This window comes from Coregonus lavaretus, assembly GCF_964263955.1.
Source record: "Coregonus lavaretus genome assembly, chromosome: 19".
Classification (NCBI taxonomy): Eukaryota; Metazoa; Chordata; class Actinopteri; order Salmoniformes; family Salmonidae; genus Coregonus; species Coregonus lavaretus.
Genome location: NC_140006.1, coordinates 13,436,817 through 13,461,685, shown reverse-complemented (window position 1 = coordinate 13,461,685; position 24,869 = coordinate 13,436,817). Strand labels below are relative to the sequence as shown.

Genomic DNA, 24,869 nt, shown 5'->3' with positions numbered 1-24,869 from the left:
CGTGGGTGACGAGCAGAGTCAATTTTCCCAGGGCCTCTCAAGCACTTCCCATACACACAAGGAAGCGGGAGAAACAGAAGCTAGAATTTGACTGCCCTTCCCAGCATTAAAACAGAGCTTCCTGACAGAGAGAGGGAGGAAGAGGAGGGGGAAGAGCGAAGGAAACAGAGAGAAGAGAGGAGAAGACAAATCAACACTCCTTAACAAGAACCCATTCCCGAATCAGTCACCCCTCAGCCACATCCACATATACACACGCTTCTACGCACGGTCACACACACACAGATGCATTAGGCATACCCCACATCCAAAACGTACCACTTCCCAAACCCATGCAGCTGCTAATGTGTCAGGGGTTTGGTGACACACACACACACATTATTCTCCTCTAGTCATAGAGTATTCATAACAGGAAGGACTTCCTCCCTCTCTATTTAGGAAAAGCAAACAGCTGGAAAGATCTCTCACAAACAGACACTCCTGTGCACAGGCAGACACATACACGCATACACACACCTGTAAAGATATGTCTACCAATGTTGAAACAGGCACAAATGCCCTCAATTTTATCCCTCATTTATCTCATCACTCGTCTCCTCTCTCCTCTAGTCTCCTCTCTCCTTCTACTCCGCAGTACCACTATAGTGATGGTCTGAACGCTTAATGGTGTGTGTGTGGTGTGTGTGTGTGTGTGTGTGTATTAGCTTACTGCCTACAGAACGTCAACGTATCTGTCAATGCGCGACAGACGGAGTTTCCTGTTGGTGAGACTCTGAACAATCCTGGGAAATTCGGACCGAGATGGGCTTCATCTTAAAGGGATAGTACATAATTTTGGCAATGAAGCTCATACTGAACGCAGAAGCATAAAAATAGTATCCACACGTTCATCTGACTCTGGGGAAGTACACTGAATAATACAAATGCAACATGCAACACTTTCAAAGATTTTACTGAGTTGCATTTCATATAAGGAAATCAGTCAATTTAAATAAATAAATTAGGCCCTAATCTATGGATTTCACATGACTGGGAATACAGGTATGCATTTGTTGGTCACAGATACCTAAGGTAGGGGCATGGATCAGAAAACCTGTCAGTATCTGGTGTGACCATTTGCCTCTTGCAGCGTGACACATCTCCTTCGCATACAGTTGATCAGGCTGTTGATTGTGGCCTGTGGAATGTTGTCCCACTCCTCTTCAATGGCTGTGCGAAGTTGCTGGATATTGGCGGGAACTGGAACACACTGTCGTACATGTTTATCCAGAGCATCTCAAACATGCTCAATAGGTGTCTGGTGAGTACGCGGGCCATGGAAGAACTGGGACATTTTCAGCTTCCAGGAATTGTGTACAGATCCTTGCAACATGGGGCCGTCCATTATCATGCTGAAACATGAGGTGATGGCGGCGGATGAATGGCACGACAATGGACCTCAGGATCTCGTCCCGGTATCTCTGTGCATTCAAATTGCTAGAATTGATCAAATACAATTGTATTCATTGTCCATAGCTTATGCCTGCTCATACCATAACCCCACCGCCACCATGGGGCACTCTGTTCACAACGTTGACATCAGCAAACCGCTCGCCCATACGACGCCATACATGCTGTCTGCCATCTGCCCGGTACAGTTGAAACCGGGATTCATCCGTGAAGACCACACGTGCCAGTGGCCAAAGGTGAGCATTTGCCCTCTGAAGTCAGCCATGACGCCGAACTGCAGTCAGGTCAAGACCCTGGTGAGGACGACGAGCACACAGATTGTGCAGAAATTCTTTGGTTGTGCAAACCCACTGTTTCATCAGCTGTCCGGGTGGCTGGTCTCAGACAATCCCGCAGATGAAGAAGCCAACTGTGGAGGTCCTGGGCTGGAATGGTTACACGTGGTCTGCGGTTGTGAGGCCGGTTGGACGTACTGCAAAATTCTCTAAAACGACGTTGGAGGCGGCTTATGGTAGAGAAATTAACATTCAGTTCTCTGTCAACATCTCTGGTGGACATTCCTGCAGTCAGCATGCCAATTGCACACTCCTTCAAAACTTGAGACATCTGTGGCATTGTGTTGTGTGATTAAACTTCACATTTTATTGTCCCCAGCACAAAGTGCACCTGTGTAATGATCATGCTGTTTAATCAGCTTCTTGACATGCCACACTTGCCAGGTGGATGGATTACCTTGTCAAATGAGAAATGCTCACTAAGAGGGATGTAAACAAATGTGTACCCCAAATTTGAGAGAAATCAGCTTTATGTGAGTATGGAAAATTTCTGGGATCTTTTATTTCAGCTCATGAAACACTTTACATGTTGCGTTTATATTTTTGTTTAGTATAGATAAAGGGCCTCATTGCCAAAATCCCAAACTATTCCTTTAACAGTATAAAGGGGCTTATTCTCCTTTATCTGCTCTGGTGTGAAAAAACTGGACATGTGAACGCATATTTAAAGGACATTACACTGCTTGCTTGGCAAGTACCACTTCATCCTGATTCAGGTCACACGAGGTTTGAACCCAGAACCTCTGCCTTGATAGCACATGTGACCACCCTCCTGGAGCATCTTACCAGTTGGCGCCACACGAAACACTAGCTATTTGCTGGTGCAAGTGGGGACACTTCAGTCTGAGGAGTACGTTTCACACATCCCCATGTGCTACATATACAAACAAACACCTGGTAGGCATCCACCATATTGCTTATCACCAGTCCTGTGTTTCAGATCAGTGTACAGTTGAAGTCTGAAGTTTACATACACTTAGGTTGGAGTCACTCAAACTCGTTTTACAACCACTCCACAAATGTCTTGTTAACAAACTATAGTTTTGGCAAGTCGGTTAGGACATCTACTTTGTGCATAACACAAGTAATTTTTCCAACAATTGTTTACAGACAGATTATTTCAATTATAATTCACTGTATCACAATTCCAGTGGGTCAGAAGTTTACATACACTAAGTTGGCTGTGCCTTTAAACAGCTTGGAAAATTCCAGAAAACAATGTCATGGCTTTCGAAGCTTCTGATAGGCTAATTGACATCATTTTAGTCAATTGGAGGTATACCTGTGGATGTATTTCAAGGCCTACCTTCAAACTCAGTGCCTCTTTGCTTGACATCATGGGAAAATCAAAAGAAATCAGCCATGTCGGGTTCATCCTTGGGAGCAATTTCCAAACGCCTGAAGGCACCACATTAATCTGTACAAACAATAGTACGCAAGTATAAACACCATGGGACCACGCAGCCGTCATACCGCTCAGGAAGGAGACGCGTTCTGTCTCCTAGAGATGAACGTACTTTGGTGCGAAAAGTGCAAATCAATCCCAGAACAACAGCAAAGGACCTTGTGAAGATGCTGGAGGAAACAGGTACAAAGGTATCTATATCCACAGTAAAACGAGTCCTATATCGACATAACCTGAAAGGCCGCTCAGCAAGGAAGAAGCCACTGCTCCAAAACCGCCATAAAAATGACAGACTACATTTGCAACTGCACATGGGGACAAAGATCGTACTTTTTGGAGAAATGTCCTCTGGTCTGATGAAACACAAATAGAACTGTTTGGAGGAAAAAGGGAGCAGCTTGCAAGCCGAAGAACACCATTCCAACCGTGAAGCACAGGGGTGGCAGCATCATGATGTGGGGGTGCTTTGCTGCAGGAGGGACTGGTGCACTTCACAAAATAGATGGCATCATGAGGAAGGAAAATTATGTGGATATATTGAAGCAACATCTCAAGACATGAGTCAGGAAGTTAAAGCTTGGTCGTAAATGGGTCTTCCAAATGGACAATGACCCCAAGCATATTTCCAAAGTTGTGGCAAAATGGCTTAAGGACAACAAAGTCAAGGTATTGGAGTGGCCATCACAAAGCTCTGACCTCAATCTTATTGAACATTTGTGGGCAGAACTGAAAAAGCATGTGCGAGCAAGGAGGCCTACAAACCTGTCTCCGTTACACCAGCTCTGTCAGGAGGAATGGGCCAAAATTCACCCAACTTATTGTGGGAAGCTTGTGGAAGGCTACCTGAAACGTTTGACCCAAGTTAAACAATTTAAAGGCAATGCTACCAAATACTAACTGAGTGTATGTAAACTTCTGACCCACTGGGAATGTGATGAAAGAAATAAAAGCTGAAATAAATCATTCTCTCTACTATTATTCTGACATTTCACATTCTTAAAATAAAGTGGTGATCCTAACTGACCTAAGAGAGGGAATTTTTACTAGGATTAAATGTCATGAATTGTGAAAAACTGAGTTTAAATGTATTTGGCTCAGGTGTATGTAAACTTCTGACTTCAACTGTAGGTAAGGGAGACAAAACAAGAGGTACATCCCAACAGTCCAAAGTGGCTCATTGTCTACTCTGCTTTACCTGCACTCAGTGCACTAATGTGAAAAAGCTGGACAGGTGAATGGCAGGTGATAAGCAATCTCCATGTTGCTCTCACCTGTCCTTTGTTCAGATAAGAGTCGACTACTGTGTATTCTATAGAGGAGAGATGAGAGAGGAAGGCACTTTGCCAGGGAGGACTGACAAGCTATGGTCCTTGTCCTTCCCCTGTGGAAGACCACGAAACCAGACAGCTTTTACAACACACGCAAATATAGTAATGCTGCACTTGAGAACCTGCTCTATCAGTTCAACAGCTTCCTCCAGTGGAGAAACTGCAGAACTGCACCCCACCATCACTCTGGAAGTAGCTTCAACCGGTAAGCGCTTTTTTTTCATGCAATGTTGCTCCTACAAGAGGAAATGGGGTTGTTCATATTTGCGTACCAAATTTGATTGGCTAGAATCTTTCAGGCTTTTACATGGTGTCAAGATACAACGATGGGATTGGTCAACTGTGTCGCCCCAAACGTCACATGGTCCTGGTTTTCGCGCGAAAAGTGCACTTTCTCTTCTCCAGCGTGCGTGGTAACATTAGTTAAGAGGAGACTGAAGAGATTTTAGAAACAATTTTATATTTCAGTACTAATCCAGTGAAAAGATGGATCTTGCACAGCCGACTCAGGAGAATGCGGGACAGATGGTGAAAGACGAGTTGGCAGAGAAATGCCAGAAGCTTTTCCAGGCTTTCTTAGAAGAGTGAGCGACATTATGTTATTGTTCTTCTTGGTACTTAACGTTAGCTAACTGGTAGCTTATAGCTAGCTAATAGCTATTGGATAGCTAGCAAAACTTTAACATAGAGAGACAACAATGTTATGTCTAGATTTACTATATTAATCAGTGTGCTACAGCAGTGGTTCCCAAACTATATATACATTATATTATATATATTAAATAGAATAATATTCAGACATATATGTGTGTTTCTATTTTTTTAGGGAACTCAGTCCGGCTTTAAACTTACTCTTAAAAGTTGTAATAGTAGAATGCACAAGGTGCAATATCGAAATTGGGTAATTTAGTGCATCATCAGTTCCTCATGTCATGTTAGTCATTGCATACCTAAGATAGCTATTTATAACAGAAATGTCCAAATCAACTAGCCCATGTCAGCTAACGTTTTTAAATTTAGTTTTTTTAGCCCATAGATATTGTTGTAATTTTTTAGTCACTCAAAAATCACATTAATACACATTAGACATGGCAAAATGTATAGAATTGCAAGAAAAGTAGCTTTAAAACAGGAAGATTCTCTCCACCAACAAAAGGGGTGTGAACAGTTTGAAGCCCCGTGTAGCTCAGCGCCAGGTTGGGGGTTCGATCCCCACGGGGGGGCCAATATGAAGAAAAAAAATGTATGCACTCACTAAACTGTAAGTCACTCTGGATAAGAGCGTCTGCTAAATGACTAAAATGTAAATGTCATGGGGGGGGGGCTGTTCAAACTTAGCAAGCTAACAAGCGCCTTGAAGTTGGTCAAGATGTGCACATAGTCAGTCTAGCCTCATAGGAGTCCTCTAATAACCTTATACATCAGATATACATGGAAATGGGAGACATACGATTAATACAACTAAAATCAAATTTTATTTGCCACATGCGCCGAATACAACAGGTTTAGACATTACAGTGAAATGCTTACTTACAAGCCCTTATCCAATAATGCAGTTTTTTAAAGAAAAAGTAAAATAAAAAAAGTGGTAAGTAAAAAAATAAAAGCAAATTATTAAAGAGCAGCAGTAAAATAAAATAGCAGTAGGGAGGCTATATACAGGGGGGTACCGGTACAGAGTCAATGTGCGGGGGCACCGGCTAATCAAGGTAATTGAGGTAATATGTACATGTGGGTAGAGTTAAAGTGACTATGCATAAATAATAAACAGAGTAGCAGCAGCATAAAAGATGGGGTGGGGTGGGGGAAAAACACATAATAGTACAATTTGTTAGAGGGCTGTAAAACGGCAGCCATCTTCTCCGGCGCCACTCTTATATTTGTTGTATTTGTGTGTGTGTGTGTAGGTACCAGACATCAGACGGTGAGGTGAAGTATGTCCATGATGCTGAGGAGCTGATCAGGCCTGAGAGAAACACTCTGCTGGTCTCCTTCACTGATCTGGAAGGATTTAACCAGGAACTGGCAACCACCATCCAGGAGGAGTTCTACAGGTAGTTACAGATCTAGGATCAGATTTTCCTTCTCTAAACCTATCAGAAGAGGCGAGACACTCTATCCATAAAAAAGGCATTTATTTTAAATCCATAAAAAACTGTGTGACATTTCGGTCATAGACCTTCATAAGACCTTCCCAAACTCTAAAGCTCAGTTCAGATACAACAGCTGAGAGGAGACGAGACGGTTTTATGCAGTTTTAGAACAAAGTTTGCTTGATCTGAACGGTCTAGTTTTAGAACGTTTCATGTCGGCTGCGGAAGTTTCCAAGATTCAACATCTTATCTCATGACTTGTGATGAGATGGATCCGTTTAGCCAATCAAAGAACAGTGCGCTGACGTTCTGTGTGTAGCCAAGCAGACAGCTAGCTAGCTATTTTGCTGCAGTTGAGCTACGCTAGCTTGCAGATATTTATCTGACAAGTCACAAAGTATGCCCTGTTTCTGGTGCATGCATTTAATGATACTTGTTTGCTACAACACCTTGCTACAACATGTGGCAATTTTGTATCAAAGTTGTATCACGTCATTGTAAAGAGACACCGTAAACGGTCTCAACCACCTGTCTTTTTTATCTTAATGCCCCATCTTTAGTCAGCTGTTCTACAACACAAAATTCTAAAACTGGCTAGTTTTGTCTCGTCTTTCCTTTTGTCGGCTAATGTGTATCTGAATCGAGCTTAACAGAGCACTTAGAACCTTCCTAGAACTTTGAGTGTTAGCTCGTGTTATTGATGATCTTAACATTACTCTGTCCAGCTAACAAACTCTTTCTCCTTTTGTTTCTCCTTCTATCTCTCCTTCTCTCCAGAGTATATCCCTTCCTCTGTCGTGCGGTGAGGAACTTTGCTAGGGATCATGGGAATGTCCCTGTGAATAAGGAGTTCTATTTGGCCATCCAGGACCTGCCCACCAGACACAAGTAAGACACATACCTGACAGAAGTTACAAGTCACACAAATAGTGTTCTGACAGGTTCTGTTGTGTAAGATGTTTTGTGTGTGATCTAACAGTCCTTGTTTTGTGTATAGGATCCGTGAGCTGTCCTCCCTGCGAATTGGTTCTCTGGTGCGCATCAGTGCTCAGGTGGTGAGGACACACCCTGTACACCCAGAACTGGTGAGTTGCACACACCGTATACCCTAGTATAGAGCTAATTAGTATTGAGGATAGTTAATGACGGCCCCAGTGCAGATATGATTCCTGAACAATCTTTAGCTGTGTGACATCTGTGTCTGATCCTCTCTGTTCTGTGTCCTTCAGGTGAGTGGGACATTCCTGTGTCTGGACTGCCAGGGGGTGTGTCCGGACGTGCCCCAGCAGTTCAAGTATGCCCCGCCCACCGTCTGCAGGAACCCCGTCTGCAGCAACCGCGCTCGCTTCCACCTCGACACACACCGCTCCAAATTCATTGACTTCCAGAAGGTAGGATGGCACGCGTGTGTGTGATTGTGTTTGTTGTCTGTTCTGACACTTCTGTGTGTCTTACGCTCGTGTCTTAACCGCTGTGTGTAGGTACGTATCCAGGAGACCCAGGCAGAGCTGCCCAGAGGGTCCATCCCGCGCTCCCTAGAGGTGATTCTGAGGGCTGAGGCTGTAGAGACGGCCCAGGCCGGAGACCGCTGTGACATCACTGGCTCACTCATAGTGGTGCCCGACGTCTCCCAGCTCAGCACCGCAGGTATGTACACACGCTGATAGACGTACACAGTTCACACACTGGCATGACACATTTCCCATCTCTCACTCTCTCTCTCTTTCTAGGTGTGCGGGCGGAGACCAGTTCCCGTGTAGGAGGGAGACAGGGTTATGAGAACGAGGGTCTTCGCGGTCTTAAAGCCCTGGGAGTCAGAGAGCTGTCCTACAGACTGGCCTTCCTCGCCTGCCATGTGGCTCCTACCAACCCTAGGGTACGACACGCTCACTCAAACCTCGAGACACACACAAACAGATGCTCATCCAATACTGGAGACACACACCCACATACACACTACCTCAGGTAACTAGTATACATATTATGCATGCATGTACGACATTTGTTTGAAGGGAGTTGTAATCGTGTGTATAGTTTGGAGGGAAGGAGCTGCGTGATGAGGATCAGACAGCGGAGAGCATCAAGAGCCAGATGTCAGTTCAGGAGTGGGAAAAGGTGTTTGAGATGAGCCAAGACAAGAACCTCTACCACAACCTCGGCACCAGCCTCTTTCCCACCATACACGGTCAGTACTACACTATTACTACAAACACAGCCTTTGCATGTGGTATTCTGTGTGTGTGTGTATCTGTATAATGTGTGTGTGTAATAAATGTATAACGTGTGTGTGTGTGTGTGTGTGTGTGTAAAATGTGTGTTTGTGTGTGTAGGTAATGACGAGGTGAAGCGCGGTATCCTGTTGATGTTGTTCGGGGGTGTTCCTAAGACCACCATGGAGGGAACATCTCTCAGAGGAGATGTAAACGTCTGCATCGTAGGAGACCCCTCTACCGCCAAGAGCCAGTTCCTCAAGTAAGACCCTATACACTTACACACTATACACTCCACATTACCTACTTACATGTAGGAGACTCCTCTGTCAAAAATCCCTCCACCCTATAGCCTACACACTTACACAACGACATACAGTTGAAGTCGGAGGTTTACCTACACCTTAGCCAAATACATTTAAACTCAGTTTTTCACAATTCCTGACATTTAATCCTAGTAAAAATTCCCTGTTTTAGGTCAGTTAGGATCACCACTTTATTTTAAGAATGTGAAATGTCAGAATAATAGTAGAGAGAATGATTTATTTCAGCTTTTATTTCTTTCATCCCATTCCCAGTGGGTCAGAAGTTTACATACACTCAATTAGTATTTGGTAGCATTGCCTTTAAATTGTTTAACTTGGGTCAAATGTTTCGGGTAGCCTTCCACAAGCTTCCCATAATAAGTTGAGTGATTTTTGTCCCATTCCTCCTGACAGAGCTGGTGTAACTGAGTCAGGTTTGTCGGACTCCTTGCTCGCACACGCTTTTTCAGTTCTGCCCACACATTTTCTATAGGATTGAGGTCAGGGATTTGTGATGGCCATTCCAATACCTTGACTTTGTTGTCCTTAAGCCATTTTGCCACAACTTTGGAAGTATGCTTGGGGTCAATGTCCATTTGGAAGACCCATTTGCGACCAAGCTTTAACTTCCTGACTGATGTCTTGAGATGTTGCTTCAATATATCCACATAATTTTCCTTCCTCATGATGCCATCTATTTTGTGAAGTGCACCAGTCCCTCCTGCAGCAAAGCACCCCCACATCATGATGCTGCCACCCCCGTGCTTCACGGTTGGGATGGCGTTCTTCGGCTAGCAAGGTCTCCCTTTTTCCTCTAAACATAACGATGGTCATTATGGCCAAACAGTTCTATTTTTGTTTCATCAGACCAGAGGACATTTCTCCAAAAAGTACGATCTTTGTCCCCATGTGCAGTTGCAAACCGTAGTCTGGCTTTTTTATGGCGGTTTTGGAGCAGTGGCTTCTTCCTTGCTGAGCGGCCTTTCAGGTTATGTCGATATATAGGACTTGTTTATTCTGGGATTGATTTGCACTTTTCGCACCAAAGTACGTTCATCTCTAGGAGACAGAATGCGTCTCCTTCCTGAGTGGTATGACGGCTGCGTGGTCCAATGGTGTTTATACTTGTGTACTGTTGTTTGTACAGATGAACGTGGTACCTTCAGGCGTTTGGAAATTGCTCCCAAGGATGAACCAGACTTGTGGAGGTCTACAACATTTTTTCTGAGGTCTTGGCTGATTTTCCCATGATGTCAGGCAAAGAGGCACTGAGTTTGAAGGTTGGCCTTGAAATACATCCAGAGGTACACCTCCAATTGACTCAAATGATGTCAATTAGCCTATCAGATGCTTCTGAAGCCATGACATCATTTTCTGGAATTTGCCAAGCTGTTTAAAGGCACAGTCAACTTAGTGTATGTAAACTTCTGACCCACTGGAATTGTGATACAGTGAATTATAAGTGAAATAATCTGTCTGTAAACAATTGTTGGAAAAATGACTTGTGTCATGCACAAAGTAGATGTCCTAACCGACTTGCCAAAACTATATTTTGTTAACAAGACATTTGTGGAGTGGTTGAAAAACGAGTTTTAATGACTCCAACCTAAGTGTATGTAAACTGTACTTACACACTACACCCCTATTCACTTTTACAATACCTGTCTAACCCTCACACAAAACCACCTCCACATCCCCTTCTACCCACACTATACACGTACACTCGCAGGCCTATCCCCTTACCCACTATCCCCTCTCTCTTAGGCATGTGGAGGAGTTCAGTCCCAGGGCTGTGTATACCAGTGGGAAGGCCAGCAGTGCAGCTGGTTTAACAGCAGCCGTGGTTCGAGACGAGGAGTCACATGAGTTCGTCATCGAGGCCGGAGCTCTCATGCTCGCTGACAACGTGAGTGTGTGTGTGTGTGAGCTGAGGATGGGGTGTGTGTGTGTTTTGTATTTCAGTTTGTGTTTTGTGCTTAAAGTGGGATGTGCGTCTCTTTGTCGACAGGGTGTGTGTTGTATCGATGAGTTTGACAAGATGGAGACGAGGGACCAAGTGGCCATCCATGAGGCCATGGAGCAACAGACCATCTCCATCACTAAAGCTGGAGTCAAGGTAGACCCTCACACACACTCACTAAAGTAGAATTGAACACACACACACGCTCCCTCTGACCTCCGTCCCTCTCCTCCAGGCCACTCTGAATGCCCGTACGTCCATCCTGGCGGCTGCTAACCCAGTCGGTGGTCGCTACGACCGCAGCAAGAGTCTGAAACAGAACGTCAACCTGTCCGCTCCCATCATGAGCCGCTTCGACCTCTTCTTCATCCTTGTGGACGACTGCAATGAGGTGTGTGTTTGTGTGTAAGAGGGAACATTTGTGTGTGTGTATGTGTCAAATGGTGTGTGTGTGTGTGTGTGTATAATTACTAATGGAAATATATGTGTGTGTGTGTAGGTGACAGACTATGCCATAGCCAGGCGTATCGTGGACCTGCACTCTCGCATTGAGAATTCAGTTAACAGACTCTACTCTCTGGATGAGATCAGACGATACCTGCTCTTCGCCCGACAGTTCAAACCCAAGGTAAGTGAAATGTGTGTGCTTCAAGGATTGTCACACTGTCACACTGAGTACATTTACATGCACACTAATCATTTGATACTAAACTGATTATGGCAATAGGCCGAGTATGGCATTAGTCATGTAAACACCTTACTCTGATTATCATATGATGCATTTTTCATCATCATGCTGATGACACTTTGCTTCTTGAATGTCCAATATCTTGAAAACATGACTGCTGACGACATTTTGGGACTGTATCAACTGTGAACGAATGAAAAAAAGACCCACTGTTTTTGATTTTCCCTTTAATCGGCGTCCGGTCATAATTGAAGTAAGCATACGCTGATTAAAACACCTAGATTTTTAAGCAATCTTTTGAAATATTAGGACATGTAATCACCTTAATCGGAGTTCCAGCGGTGTATTGGATCTGCGCATGTGCTAGCGCGAGCCTCTCATTTGCGCCAGTGAAGTGAGTTCTGAAAATGTAGCCTGATTTCAGATGCGTCCTTCTTCTTGCAAAGCATGTAAATGTTTTAATTGAAGTATTATATTAATCTGAGTATTCACAATAATCGTATTATTGAATGCATGTAAACATATCCAATGTCTGTGTTTCTGTGCCGTGATAGATAAGGCTTATGCCCAATTCCAATGGAGCAGTACTAATGTGGGTTAATTTGTGTTTTTGCATAGATCTCTGGTGAGTCAGAGGAGTTCATCGTGGAGCAGTACAAACGGCTGCGTCAGCGCGACGGCTCTGGGGGCGTGGCCAAGTCAGCCTGGCGAATCACAGTGCGGCAGCTGGAGAGCATGATCCGCCTCTCTGAGGGCATGGCCCGCATGCACTGCTGTGATGAGGTTAGAGGTCACACAACTTATACTTAACGTACACACAACTAATACCCAACGTACACATAACTTATACGCACAATGCTCGCACAACTGCTTTCTGCTCCCAAAACCTGTGTTTCGAGTTTGGTTCTGTCCTGAAGGATTGATCAAGTTTGCTCTGTTGGTTTGTCATAGATTGTGTGCTAATAAAGTGTTTAGGGTGTTCTGTCATAAAGTGTGTGTTATTTGTTGTTCCCTGCAGGTCCAGCCTAAGCACGTGAAGGAGGCATTCCGCCTGCTGAATAAGTCCATCATCAGAGTGGAGACACCAGACATCAATCTGGAACAGGACCAGGAGATGGAGGAAGAGGAGGGCGAGAACGGTACATACTCACACACAACCACACAACAAATAGTACTACTGCAGCTTTACTCCAGATATTTACATGTACTGAAACCTCTCTGTCCTCTCTGCAGGTCATGACGTTCCTGACGGAGTGAATGGAGGAAATGGCCAGGTGAACGGGCACGTTGATGGAATGAACAGCCACTCCAACGGAACTAACAGCCACACCAACGGAGTTAACGAACACACCAACGTTGTGAACGCCCACTCTGACAGCAGCTCCAAGCCATCCCTGCGTCTGACCTTCCCAGAGTACCGCCGCATCTCCAACCTGCTGGTGCTGCATCTCCGCAGGGCCGAAGAGGGTAAGGCACACAAACACACACACACACATTCTACATGTGGACAGTGTGTTATGCAGTGGTTAACTGTTTACCTGTGTGTGCAGCTGAGGAGGAAGAGGAGTTGAAGAAGACTGCAGTAATCAACTGGTATCTGAAGGAGATGGAGTCAGAGATTGACTCAGAAGAGGAACTCATCAACAAGAAGAGCCTGATAGAGAAAGTCCTACACCGACTGGTGCACTACGTAAGTACACACACACACACACACACACACATACCCATTGCACCATTGAGTCAGAGTAATAACACCTTTACAAGCCTTATGTCGAACAGACATCTTCACTAACTCTCTCGTTTTTCTTCTCTCTCTCCATCTCTAGGATCATATCCTGATAGAGCTGTCTCAGGGGGGGCTGAAAGGGTCAGAGACAGAGGCACAGGAAGAAGTTCTGGTCGTCAACCCCAACTACACTCTGGAGGACTAGACTCATCTCATGAGTCTGGTGGTCAACTCCCTCCCTAGCCAATCGCCTCTCTCTTTCTGTGGCTTTTACGTTGGACTCCCAATTCAAGACTGTTTTTATTGAATGTTGGTCAGTGTAATTACATTCTCAACTTTTGTCATGTTTAATTTTATTCCTGCTTTATAGAGTTTTTATCGACTCTGGCCTGTTTTAAACCTTTTATTTGTATTATTGTAGACAGGTGAATAATGTAAATATGTTGCTCTGATTTCTCCAGAGCATTAACTGGCATATGGCTGTTTGTGGGTCTCCTCAGTTAACATGATGTTAATCCTCTGTCTAGTGTGGTTTTACTTCCTATGTTAAATGTATATATGTATAAAATAATACACACAAATTAAAAGTCTAGCTTATGATGCATATTTTTTGTATAAAAAATAGAAATAACTGTTGTAGCATGTGGAAAAATGCTTCCCCAAAAAACGAAGAATAATCAAATGTGTGGTGCTGTTAATGCCCTCCCTGTGGCCAGTGATGTTTCAGGGAAAACTAACGCAATATACTTTAAAATGACTAAAACCAAATCGAAACTGTATAAATTATTATGGACCTACATTCATATCGTTTCTTGAGTGTCCAGCTCGCTAATATTCACCCAAATGAAAGCAAGACAGTCGGGGAGCATTGAAAATTCCCAGAAGGATGAATAGAGGACTATTTTGAGCACATTTTTACAGCGAGGAAATGTAACACATTTTCAGTATGGCCCTCTGGACGTCGTTAAAGACGGAATGCAGCCCCCGGGTCGAAATGAGTTTGACAACCCTGCAGTAAACATTTACCAAAGATAATGAAGTTATTAACCTGGGTGGAGGGGGATCACATTTATACCTAGTTGGAGTTGATATGATGATGATCGTAATGAATGAATATAGCCAAAGATGATCATGCTTTATTTTCCACTGATAAATCTACCAACCCTAATGACACTGGCTGACAAATCTCTCGGTGAATCGTCCGTTAGGTGACAGCAGAGGGCTGTAGAAAGCATGAATGGCGCTTTGCGCATGCCCAAGCAGAGTCCACTTTTACACAAGATGGCGGCACCCTGTAGGAAGCTTGCGAGGTCGGTGATGTTTAAAGGTATGTTTATTCTGAACTGCTAAAAAAACATTTATTTCGATATAACACATAAACATAGGGTGTCAGCAGTTTTTAGGGGTAATTATCATGTAACGGGTGTTCCTCTCCTTGTCTGCTGTCCTTCACCTGCTGCACAGGTTTGAAAACACAGGTCAAATGAAAACATCAACACCAGGGGTAACTTCCACAAAGCTGTGAACGAGAGAGAAACGCTCTGAATTTACGAACGGACAATCTGACAACGCTCTGGATTTACGAACGCCCAGAGCGCACTCTGGTACTCCAGATTGAATTTACGAACACACCCCAACATGGCTGTCATTTTAGCCCCATTTTGGAACAAAGTTTATGATATCCGCACTAGTAATTTTATAGGATCTCTATCTCAGGTAGAGGGCAATCGGTTCTATCACTTTTTAAAGTATTTTTAGCCAGATCCTAATTTGGATGCCGAATTTTATGTTCCTTTTTGACGGTGTAGAAGGCCCTTGCCTTGTCTCTCCTCTCGGAGCGTTCAGAGGGCATACTGGACGATCTGGCCGAGGAGTAGAGTTGATCCGAGCGTTTTGACCTCACAACCGCAGTCAAGAACCCAACAATCGTTGGCTAACTTGCTAGCTACTCTCAGACATAAATGAGAGAACACCTCACTCTGACCATTTTACTCGCCCTAGCAGAGCTGGTTAGGCTGTTTTCATGTTATCCACAGCGTTGGTGACTGTAAATGTGCTGTTACGCTTTTTTGCCGATGTTTACTGACACGGCAATATTAAACGGGTGATGAGCGTTCGTAAATTCATCAGATATTCTGCGCTCTGGCACACTCAAACGAGAGTTCTCTGAAATCGGAGTAGATAGCCAGAAGAAATTTACGAACGCACTCTTGGTCAGGGAGAAATCCAAAACCAGTCTAATTGTAATGAATGGCAGTAGAGGCATAGGTGATGAATTTTACATTTACATTTTAGTCAATTAGCAGACGCTCTTATCTAGAGCGACTTACAGTTAGTGAGTGCATACATCATTTTTTTATTTTTCATACTGGCCCCCCGTGGGAATCGAACCCACAACACTGGCGTTGCAAAATTTTCTGCTTTTACTTATGCAGGAAAATAAAAGTAAGGCATGTGATGTATCAGAAATTTTGTAATGGAATTATAGTCAACCTTAAATATTGTCATCTAATTATAAATACAGTTTATATGTGTTTTATACCAATTTTCCTTATAAATAGCCTCTAAAATACTGTACATGTAAACACCATAAATGTATCAGATTCAGTTTTCTTGGAAAGCTGTGAGTGCTATTATGATACAATATCAGTACTCATTGCATTTACAACTTGTCTAAGTCCTATCATCATCTGATTTGAGCCAGTGTATGACTGTGGATTGACTGCATTGCTTTAATTGAATATTGGCAGTTAATTTGAAAAAAAATTATTGAATCATTCCTCTAAAACTGGCTGGCTAGCTAGTTAACACACATTTACATTTAAGTAATTTAGCAGACGCTCTTATCCAGAGCGACTTACAAATTGGTGCATTCAACTTAGGATAGCCAGTGGGACAACCACCCTTTTTTTCTTAAAGAGGTAGGGTTTCAAGTGTCTCCGGAAGGTGGTCAGTGACTCCGCTGTCTTGGGGGAGCTTGTTCCACCATTGGGGTGCCAGAGCAGCGAATAGCTTTGACTGGGCTGAGCGGGAACTGTGCTTCCGTAGAGGTAGGGGGGCTAGCAGGCCAGAGGTGGATGAATGTAGTGCCCTCGTTTGGGTGTAGGGTCTGATCAGAGCCTGAAGGTAAGGAGGTGCCGTTCCCCTCACAGCTCCGTTGGCAAGCACCATGGTTTTGTAGTAGATGCGAGCTTCAACTGGAAGCCAGTGGAGTGTGCGGAGTAGCGGGGTGACATGAGAGAACTTGGGAAGTTTGAACACCAGACGGACTGCAGCGTTCTGGATGAGTTGTAGGGGTTTAAAGGCACAGGCAGGGAGCCCAGCCAACAGCGAGTTGCAGTAATCCAGACGGGAGATGACAAGTGCCTGGATTAGGACCTGTGCCGCTTTCTGTGTGAGGTAGGGTCGTACTCTGCGAATGTTGTAGAGCATGAACCTGCAGGATCGGGTCACCGCTTTGATGTTAGCGGAGGGTGTTGTCCAGGGTCACGCCAAGGTTCTTCACACAGTGCAGATAACACTATCTTATCACAGCACTGAAAAAATCATGGTTGACCAACTCCTTGACCAACATGGCTGACCTTTGGACCATCATAAGAAGATTCATGTCCATTCTAGTATTCTAATTCCTAATTATATGGGTCTGGGGACCTCTCACCAACCAAGAATTCACAAAATGGGACAAACACCAAATTGAGACTCTGCATGCAGAATTCTGCAAAAATGTCCTCTGTGTACAACGTAAAACACCAAATAATGCACACAGAGCAGAATTAGAACGATACCCGCTAATTATCAACATCCAGAAAATAGTCGTTAAATTCTACAACCACCTAAAAGGAAGTGATTCCCAAACCTTCCATAACCTCCCCATATGTAACTCTGTGTTGTTGTTTTTATCGCACTGCTTTGCTTTATCTTGGCCAGGTCGCAGTTGTAAATGAGAACTTGTTCTCAACTGGTTTACCTGGTTAAATAAAGGTGAAATAAAAATAAAAAATAAAAAAGCCATCACCTACAGAGAGATTAACCTAAAGAAGAGTCCCCTCAGCAAGCTGGTCCCGGGGCTCTGTTCACAAACACAAGCAGACCCCACAGAGCCACAGGACAGCAACACAATTAGACCCAACCTAATCATGAGAAAACAAAAAGATAATTACTTGACACATTGGAAAGAGCTAAACAAAAAACAAAGCAAACTGGAATGCTATTTGGCCCTAAACAGAGTACACAGAAGCAGAATACCTGATCACTGTGACTGACACAAAATGAAGGAACGCTTTGATTATGTACAGACTCAATGAGCATAGCTTTGCTATTGAGAGAGGTCGCCTTGGGCAGACCGAGAGAGAAGACAGGCTATGTGCCCACTGCCCACAAAATTAGGTGGAAACTGAGCTGCACTTCCTAACCTCCTGCCAAATGTATGACCGTATTAGAGACGCATATTTCCCTCAGATTATACAGAACCACAAAGAATCGACAGTTACTAACCTCGATTTCGACTTCAAATCTGACTTCTACTCCGACTCAGCTGTTCCCTTGTTCATTCCACTGTTTCATGGGCTACCAAAACACTGCAGGCGTAGATGCAGCAGACGAGTCGGCATCCTTGTAAAACTGAGACAAAGAGAATATCGATCGGCACTCCCTTCCGTTCTATTGGCAAATGTCTAGTCACTCGAGAATAAGATGGATGAGCTTCGTTCGAGAGTCTCCAATCAGAGAAACTTGAAAAGCTGCAATATTATATGCCTTGCAGAGATGTGGCTGGATGACTATGTATGTAGAACTCAGTGGTTTCTCCATGCAGCAGCACAATCGGACGAAGGAGGCCTCGGGCAAGTCCAAGGGGGAGGGGTGTGCCTCTTCATAAACAACAACTTGTGTGCTGTTTCCATTGTGAAGGAAATGTCGAGCTTTCGCTCAACTGATATAGTATACCACATGGGAAGCTGCAGACTTTTCTCTACCAAGAGAGTTCTCATCCATAATTATCACGTCTGTCTACATCCCTCCACAAGCCAACACCACTGACACTGAATGAACTGTATGGGGCCATAAACAAACAAGAAACTGCTCACCCAGAGGCAGCATTTCTTGTGGGTGGAGACATTAACATGGGGAGACTTAAAACCGTTCTACCTCACTTTTACCAACACGGCTCCTGCGCCACTAGGGGCGCTAAAACTCTAGAACACTTTTATTCTACCCTCCCTTAGGCAAATTTGATCGCAACTCTTACTATCCTGCTTCTTTTATACAAACAAAAGCTCAAACAGGAAGTGCAAGTGACGCGCTCAATACGGAAGTGGTCAGATGAAGCAGACGCGAGGATAAAAGACTGTTTTGCTAGCACAGACAGGAAGATGTTCCGGGTTTCATCCGATAGCGTCCGATAGCATTGAGGAGTTTACCATATCAGTCACGGGCTTCATCAATAAGTGCATAGACAACGTCATCCCCACAGTGACTATACGAACGTATCCAAACACTGGGCTAAAGGCTAGTGGTACCGCTTACAAGGAACAGGACACGGACGCATACAAGACAGCCCGTTACGACCTCCGACTAGACATCAAACATTCAAAAGGACAATATAGGAGGAAGATGGAATCCTATTACACCGGCTCCGACACTCATCGTATGTGGCAGGGCTTGCAGACGATAACGGATTACAAAGGGAAACCCAGCCGTCAGATGACCAGTGATGCAGAACTCCCAAACGAGCTAAATAATTGTTTATGCTCGCTTCGAGGAATACAGCACTGAGTCTTGTGTGAAAGCCCCTGTTCCGGATGACTGTGGGATCTCGCTCTCCGTGGCCGATGTGAGAAACTATTAAACAGGCTAACACTCGCAAGGCTGCCTGGCCAGGTGCGTTCTCAAAGTATGCGCAGACCAGCTGGCAAGTGTCTTCACTGACATTTTCAATCTCTCCTCTCGTCTGTAATCCCATAATGTTTAAAGCTGACCACCATTGTCCCTGTTCCCAAGAACTCCAAGGTAACCTACCTAAATTACTGTTGCCCTGTAGCACTTGCATCTGTCATTATTAATAGATTTGAAAGGCTGGTCATGACACACATCAACGCCATCATCCCAGACACCCTGGACCCACTCCAATTCGCATACCACCCCAACAGATCCACAGATAACACTTTCTCAATTGCACTTCACACTGCCCTCTCCCAACTGGACAAGAGGGGAAATAACTTTAGGGGACCAAAGGAATTGGGACAAATTCCCTTATGTGTATTAAAGTAGTAAAAAGTTAAGTATTTGGTTTTATATTCATAGCACGCAATGACTAAACTTTTTACTACTTTAATACACATAAGGGAATTTGTCCCAATACCTTTGGTCCCCTAAAGTGGGGGGACTATGTACAGAAAATTGTGTAATTTCTAAACTGTTCACCCGATAGGGATGAAAATACCCTCAAATTAAAGCTGACAGTCTGCACTTTTAACGTCATAGTCATTGTGTCATTTCATCCAAAGTGCTGAAGTACAGAGCCAAAACAACAACAAATGTGCTACTGGTCCCAATACTTTTTTGGAGTTCACTGTATGTACGCACTATATACACACTACACTGATACTCTCACACAAAACCCACACACATTCACATACACTACATACGCCCACACATAACACACGCACATACCGACACAACACAAATACACACACACACACACTCCTCATATGCTGCTACTCTGTTCTCTATTTTACTCTTATTATTATCTGTCCTGATGCCTAGTCACTTTACCATGCCTTCATGTACATGCTGTATCTACCTCAAATACCTCGTACCCCTTCACATTGATATGGTACTGGTATTCCCTGTTTATAGCTCCATTCTTCTGTATTATATTAATGTGTTACTATTTGTCTTTGTATTATAATTGTTTAAACTCTGCATCGTTGGGAAGGGCTCGTAACCAAGCATTTCACGGTAAAGTCTACACCCGTTGTATTCGGCGCAAGTGACAAATAAAATTGTATTTGTATGTACTTCAAAAAAGGTATAAATAAGCATTTACAAATAACCGACAAAATGCCTATTTGGCTCCTCCAATGTAAATCACTCATGACTGCCATGCACAGGTCGGAAGGCTACAACCGCTCAGTACATTGGAGGTACCGAAGAGGCATTTTTTCGGTTGTTTGTACATTTTTATTTAAACCTATTTTGGAAGTACATACCGGCCGTATCGGGAGTAAATGAAGATGATTGCTCAGCGAAACTCCATATTTGGTGAGTAACGAACGTATTTTGACGTAACGCTTGCAAAGCTGTCAAATGGGAGTTTGAATCAGGGATTCCTAGGCATTAGACAGGAGACCCGTCATACTCATCGTCAACATCTCTAACGCATAGATACTGGGGCAGCTGATTCCGAAGGCTAGAATTATTTGACCTGACCAGTACTCTCACTGTTTTAGGTTTGTGTCAGATCCCAGGCCGGTCACTATGGACACAGAGGTGCCCGATCAAGTTACAGGCTCTGAGGTGCATTCCTCCCTGGTGTCTCACCCGACTCTACCGACCACTGACCACCACCAGGCCGACACTGATCAGCACCAAAACAGAACAGCCGAGAAGCGCTGATCAGCAGAAAACGACTGACACGCTGAAAGAGCAAAAGGAAGAGACTGAGGAGGAGGGACCAGTGTACATCCCCACGAGAAAGGCCAAGAACCCCATGATGAAGATCGGATATGCCTGGTGAGAGACCCTTTGTTCTCTAACGTGGTTTATATTCAGATTTCTATTGTATAGAAACGGCTGACAATTTGATATTGTATTCAGGTGAATAACCCCTTTGGTAAGTTCCCATTCTCTCTCGCTCTCTTTCCCCTCTCTCTCTCTCTGTAGGATGATAGGTCTCCCTGCAGGTATAATAGGGTTCATCCTGATGAAGAGAGAGGTGGATAAGAACCGCCTGAAGCAGCTGAGGATTCGCCAGCGGATGAACAGATCCAATGAAGGAGAGTACGAGGGTAGCCGTTACCGTAACAACAGACTGGACTGATACCAACTGCACTGAGAAGATGTGTGTGTGTGTGTGTGTGTGCGTGTGTGTGTGTGTGTGTGTGTGTGTGTGTGTGTGTGTGTGCGTGCTTGACTGACTGACTGAATGTGTATGTCTGCAGCTTGTGTGTGTATGTTCACTGCCTCTGCTACCATTGGACTGATGAAGCCTTAAAGAGACTTACTGATGTATACAAATTAAAAACAGTTGTTGAGAGACACCCGTACTTTGCTCAGTAGCTATGTTCACACCTACAAGAATGTATATGAATCAACTGTATATGTTACCCCACTCTTCCACCAAGGCACCTGCAAGTTCCTAGACATTTCTGGGGGGAATGGCCCTAGCCCTCACCCTCCGATCCAACAGGTCCCAGACGTGCTCAATGGGATTGAGATGTGGGCTCTTTGCTGGCCATGGCAGAACACTGACATTCCTGTCTTGCAGGAAATCACGCACAGAACGAGCAGTATGGCTGGTGGCATTGTCATGCTGGAGGGTCATGTCAGGATGAGCCTGCAGGAAGGGTACCACATGAGGGAGGAGGATGTCTTCCCTGTAACGGACAGCGTTGAGATTGCCTGCAATGACAACAAGCTCAGTCCGATGATGCTGTGACACACCGCCCCAGACCATGATGGACCCTCCACCTCCAAATCGATCCCGCTCCAGAGTACAGGCCTTGGTGTAATGCTCATTCCTTCAACGATAAACGCGAATCTGACCATCACCCCTGGTGAGACAAAACCGCGACTCGTCAGTGAAGAGCCCTTTTTGCCAGTCCTGTCTGGTCCAGCGACGGTGGGTTTGTGCCCATAGGCGACATTGTTGCCAGTGATGTCTGGTGAGGACCTGCCTTACAACAGGCCTACAAGCCATCAGTCCAGCCTCTCTCAGCCTATTGCGGACAGTCTGAGTACTGATGAAGGGATTGTGCGTTCCTGGTGTAACTCGGGGAGTTGTTGTTGCCATCCTGTGCCTGTCCCGCAGGTGTGATGTTTGGATATACCGATCCTGTGCAGGTGTTGTTACACGTGGTCTGCCACTGCGAGGACGATCAGCTGTCCGTCCTGTCTCCTAGTAGCACTGTCTTAGGCGTCTCACAGTACGGACATTGCAATTTATTGCCCTGGCCACATCATGCCTCCTTGCAGCATGACTAAGGCACGTTCACGCAGATGAGCAGGGACCCTGGGCATCTTTCTTTTTGTGTTTTTCAGTGTCAGTAGAAAGGCCTCTTTTAGTGTCCTAAGTTTTCATAACTGTGACCTTAATTGCCTACCGTCTGTAAGCTGTTAGTGTCTTAACGACCGTTCCACAGGTGCATGTTCATTAATTGTTTATGGTTCATTTGAACAAGCATGGGAAACAGTGTTTAAACCCTTTACAATGAAGATCTGTGAAGTTATTTTGATTTTTACGAATTATCTTTGAAAGACAGGGTCCTGAAAAGGGGACGTTTCTTTTTTTGCAGAGTTTATAAGTTATCCTGTATGAGCTTATGTGCTGAATACAGTACGATGTTACAGGTGTCAAACGTATTGGCATGTGGCAGCAGTGTGTAGGAGGGAGGTCCCAAGGTGTGAGAAGTGTGCAGAAGGTCATGAGACAAAGGAATGTGTAGCATTGGGGAAAGTAGTGGTATGTGCTAATTGTAGGGGTGCCCATGGGGCTGGGGATCAGAAATGTCCCGTGCGAGAGAGGTAGATTGAGGTTTCCAGGGTTAGAGTAGTGAAGAAGTTGTTATATGCTGAGGCAGTGAAGAAAGTAGAGGAAGATGGGTCAAGGGGGAGGAGTGGTGAGTAGTATATACAGCTCTGGAAAAAATGAAGAGACCACTGCAAAATTATCAGTTTCTCTGGTTTTACTATTTAAAGGTATGTGTTTGGGTAAAAATAACTTTTGTTTTATTCTATAAACTACTGACAACATTTCTCCCAAATTCCAAATAGAAATATTGTAATTTAGAGCATGTATTTGCAGAAGATGACAACTGGTCAAAATAACAAAAAATATGCAGTGTTGTCAGACCTCGAATAACGCAAAGAAAATAAGTTCATGTTCATTTTTAAACACCACAATATTAATGTTTTAACTTAGGAAGAGTTCAGAAATCAATATTTGGTGGAATAACCCTGATTTTCAATCACAGCTTTCATGCGTCTTGGCATGCTCTCCACCAGTATTTCACATTGATGTTGGGTGACTTTATGCCACTCCTGGCGCAAAAATTCAAGCAGCTCGGCTTTGTTTGATGGCTTGTGACCATCCATCTTCCTCTTGATTACATTCCAGAAGTTTTCAATGGGGTTCAGATCTGGAGATTGGGCTGGCCATGACAGGGTCTTGATCTGGTGGTCCTCCATCCACACCTTGATTGACCTGGCTGTGTGGCATGGCGCATTGTCCTGCTGGAAAAACCAATCCTCAGAGTTGGGGAACAATGTCAGAGCAAAAGGAAGCAAGTTTTCTTCCAGGACAACCTTGTACGTGGCTTGATTCATGCGTCCTTCACAAAGACAAATCTGCCCGATTCCAGCATCGCTGAAGCACCCCCAGATCATCACCGATCCTCCACCAAATTTCACAGTGGGTGCGAGACACTGTGGCTTGTATGCCTCTCCAGATCTCCGTCTAACCATTAGACGACCAGGTGTTGGGTAAACCTGAAAATTGGACTCAGAGAAGATGACCTTATTCCAGTCCTCTACGGTCCAATCCTTATGGTCTTTTGCAAACCTCAGCCTGGCTTTGCACGACTTCAGCCCTGCCCCTAGGAGCCTGTTTCAAACCGTCCTCGCGGTGCACTTCACACCAGCTGCCATTTGCCATTATTTTTGTAGGTCACTTGATGTCATCCTACGGTTGTTGAGTGACATTCGAATGAGTTGGCGGTCATCCCGGTCAGTAGAGTCGTTTTCGCCCTCTGCCGGTCTGTAGCTTTGTTGTCCCCAATGTCTGCTGCTTGACCTTGTTCTTATGAACCGCCGTCTTTGAAATTTTAAGGATGGAAGCAACCTGACGCTCACTGTATTCCTCTGCCAGTAAAGCCAAAATTGAACCCTTCTTTTCCTCACTCAAAACTTTCCTTTTCAACTCTTTTGGCATGGTCAATAGTTATTTTTTGATTAATATTACTTTTGAGGTACTATTAGCACTGTTTTTTGCCATCCTGCTGGTCCTATTGCAAGAGGATAGTGATGACCACAGCAGTGGTTTTTATACTTTTCCTCGTTAAATAAGATTTGGTTCATGTGATCACCTAATCAGTGCCTAATTCAGTGGAATTCAACAGACACTGGCATGGAATGGCTGTCATACATGTAGAGATA

General features: G+C 44.3%; 2 protein-coding genes across 2 annotated transcripts; both read left to right on the top strand.

The window, feature by feature from the left end:
- Window positions 1-4,906: 4,906 nt before the first annotated feature.
- On the top strand, window positions 4,907-14,258 carry mcm6 (minichromosome maintenance complex component 6). The gene is made up of 18 exons (XM_084183170.1): window positions 4,907-5,101; window positions 6,425-6,571; window positions 7,388-7,498; window positions 7,608-7,695; window positions 7,840-8,001; window positions 8,092-8,257; window positions 8,341-8,486; window positions 8,645-8,795; window positions 8,941-9,082; window positions 10,890-11,031; window positions 11,134-11,241; window positions 11,321-11,476; window positions 11,585-11,713; window positions 12,392-12,556; window positions 12,792-12,912; window positions 13,007-13,240; window positions 13,324-13,463; window positions 13,600-14,258. The coding sequence occupies exons 1-18, from the start codon at window positions 5,004-5,006 to the stop codon at window positions 13,702-13,704; spliced, it is 2,511 nt and encodes an 836-aa protein (XP_084039296.1). The 5' UTR covers window positions 4,907-5,003; the 3' UTR covers window positions 13,705-14,258.
- Window positions 14,259-14,766: 508 nt separating this feature from the next.
- On the top strand, window positions 14,767-21,757 carry LOC311146546 (uncharacterized protein). Its single transcript, XM_084183062.1, has 3 exons — window positions 14,767-14,826; window positions 20,948-21,230; window positions 21,381-21,757. The coding sequence occupies exons 1-3, from the start codon at window positions 14,781-14,783 to the stop codon at window positions 21,535-21,537; spliced, it is 486 nt and encodes a 161-aa protein (XP_084039188.1). The 5' UTR covers window positions 14,767-14,780; the 3' UTR covers window positions 21,538-21,757.
- The last annotated feature ends 3,112 nt before the right edge of the window (window positions 21,758-24,869 follow it).

What these genes read in the sequence shown, in the direction of transcription:
- mcm6 (XM_084183170.1), top strand. Translation starts at nt 5,004, where the DNA reads ATGGATCTTGCACAGCCGACTCAGGAGAATGCGGGACAGATGGTGAAA. An exon ending in ACCCTGTACACCCAGAACTG is followed by an intron (nt 7,696 to 7,839) that starts GTGAGTTGCACA and finishes TGTGTCCTTCAG; the next exon opens with GTGAGTGGGACATTCCTGTG. An exon ending in TCTCCGCAGGGCCGAAGAGG is followed by an intron (nt 13,241 to 13,323) that starts GTAAGGCACACA and finishes CTGTGTGTGCAG; the next exon opens with CTGAGGAGGAAGAGGAGTTG.
- LOC311146546 (XM_084183062.1), top strand. Translation starts at nt 14,781, where the DNA reads ATGGCGGCACCCTGTAGGAAGCTTGCGAGGTCGGTGATGTTTAAAG. An exon ending in GAGGTCGGTGATGTTTAAAG is followed by an intron (nt 14,827 to 20,947) that starts GTATGTTTATTC and finishes TCACTGTTTTAG; the next exon opens with GTTTGTGTCAGATCCCAGGC. An exon ending in ATGAAGATCGGATATGCCTG is followed by an intron (nt 21,231 to 21,380) that starts GTGAGAGACCCT and finishes CTCTCTCTGTAG; the next exon opens with GATGATAGGTCTCCCTGCAG.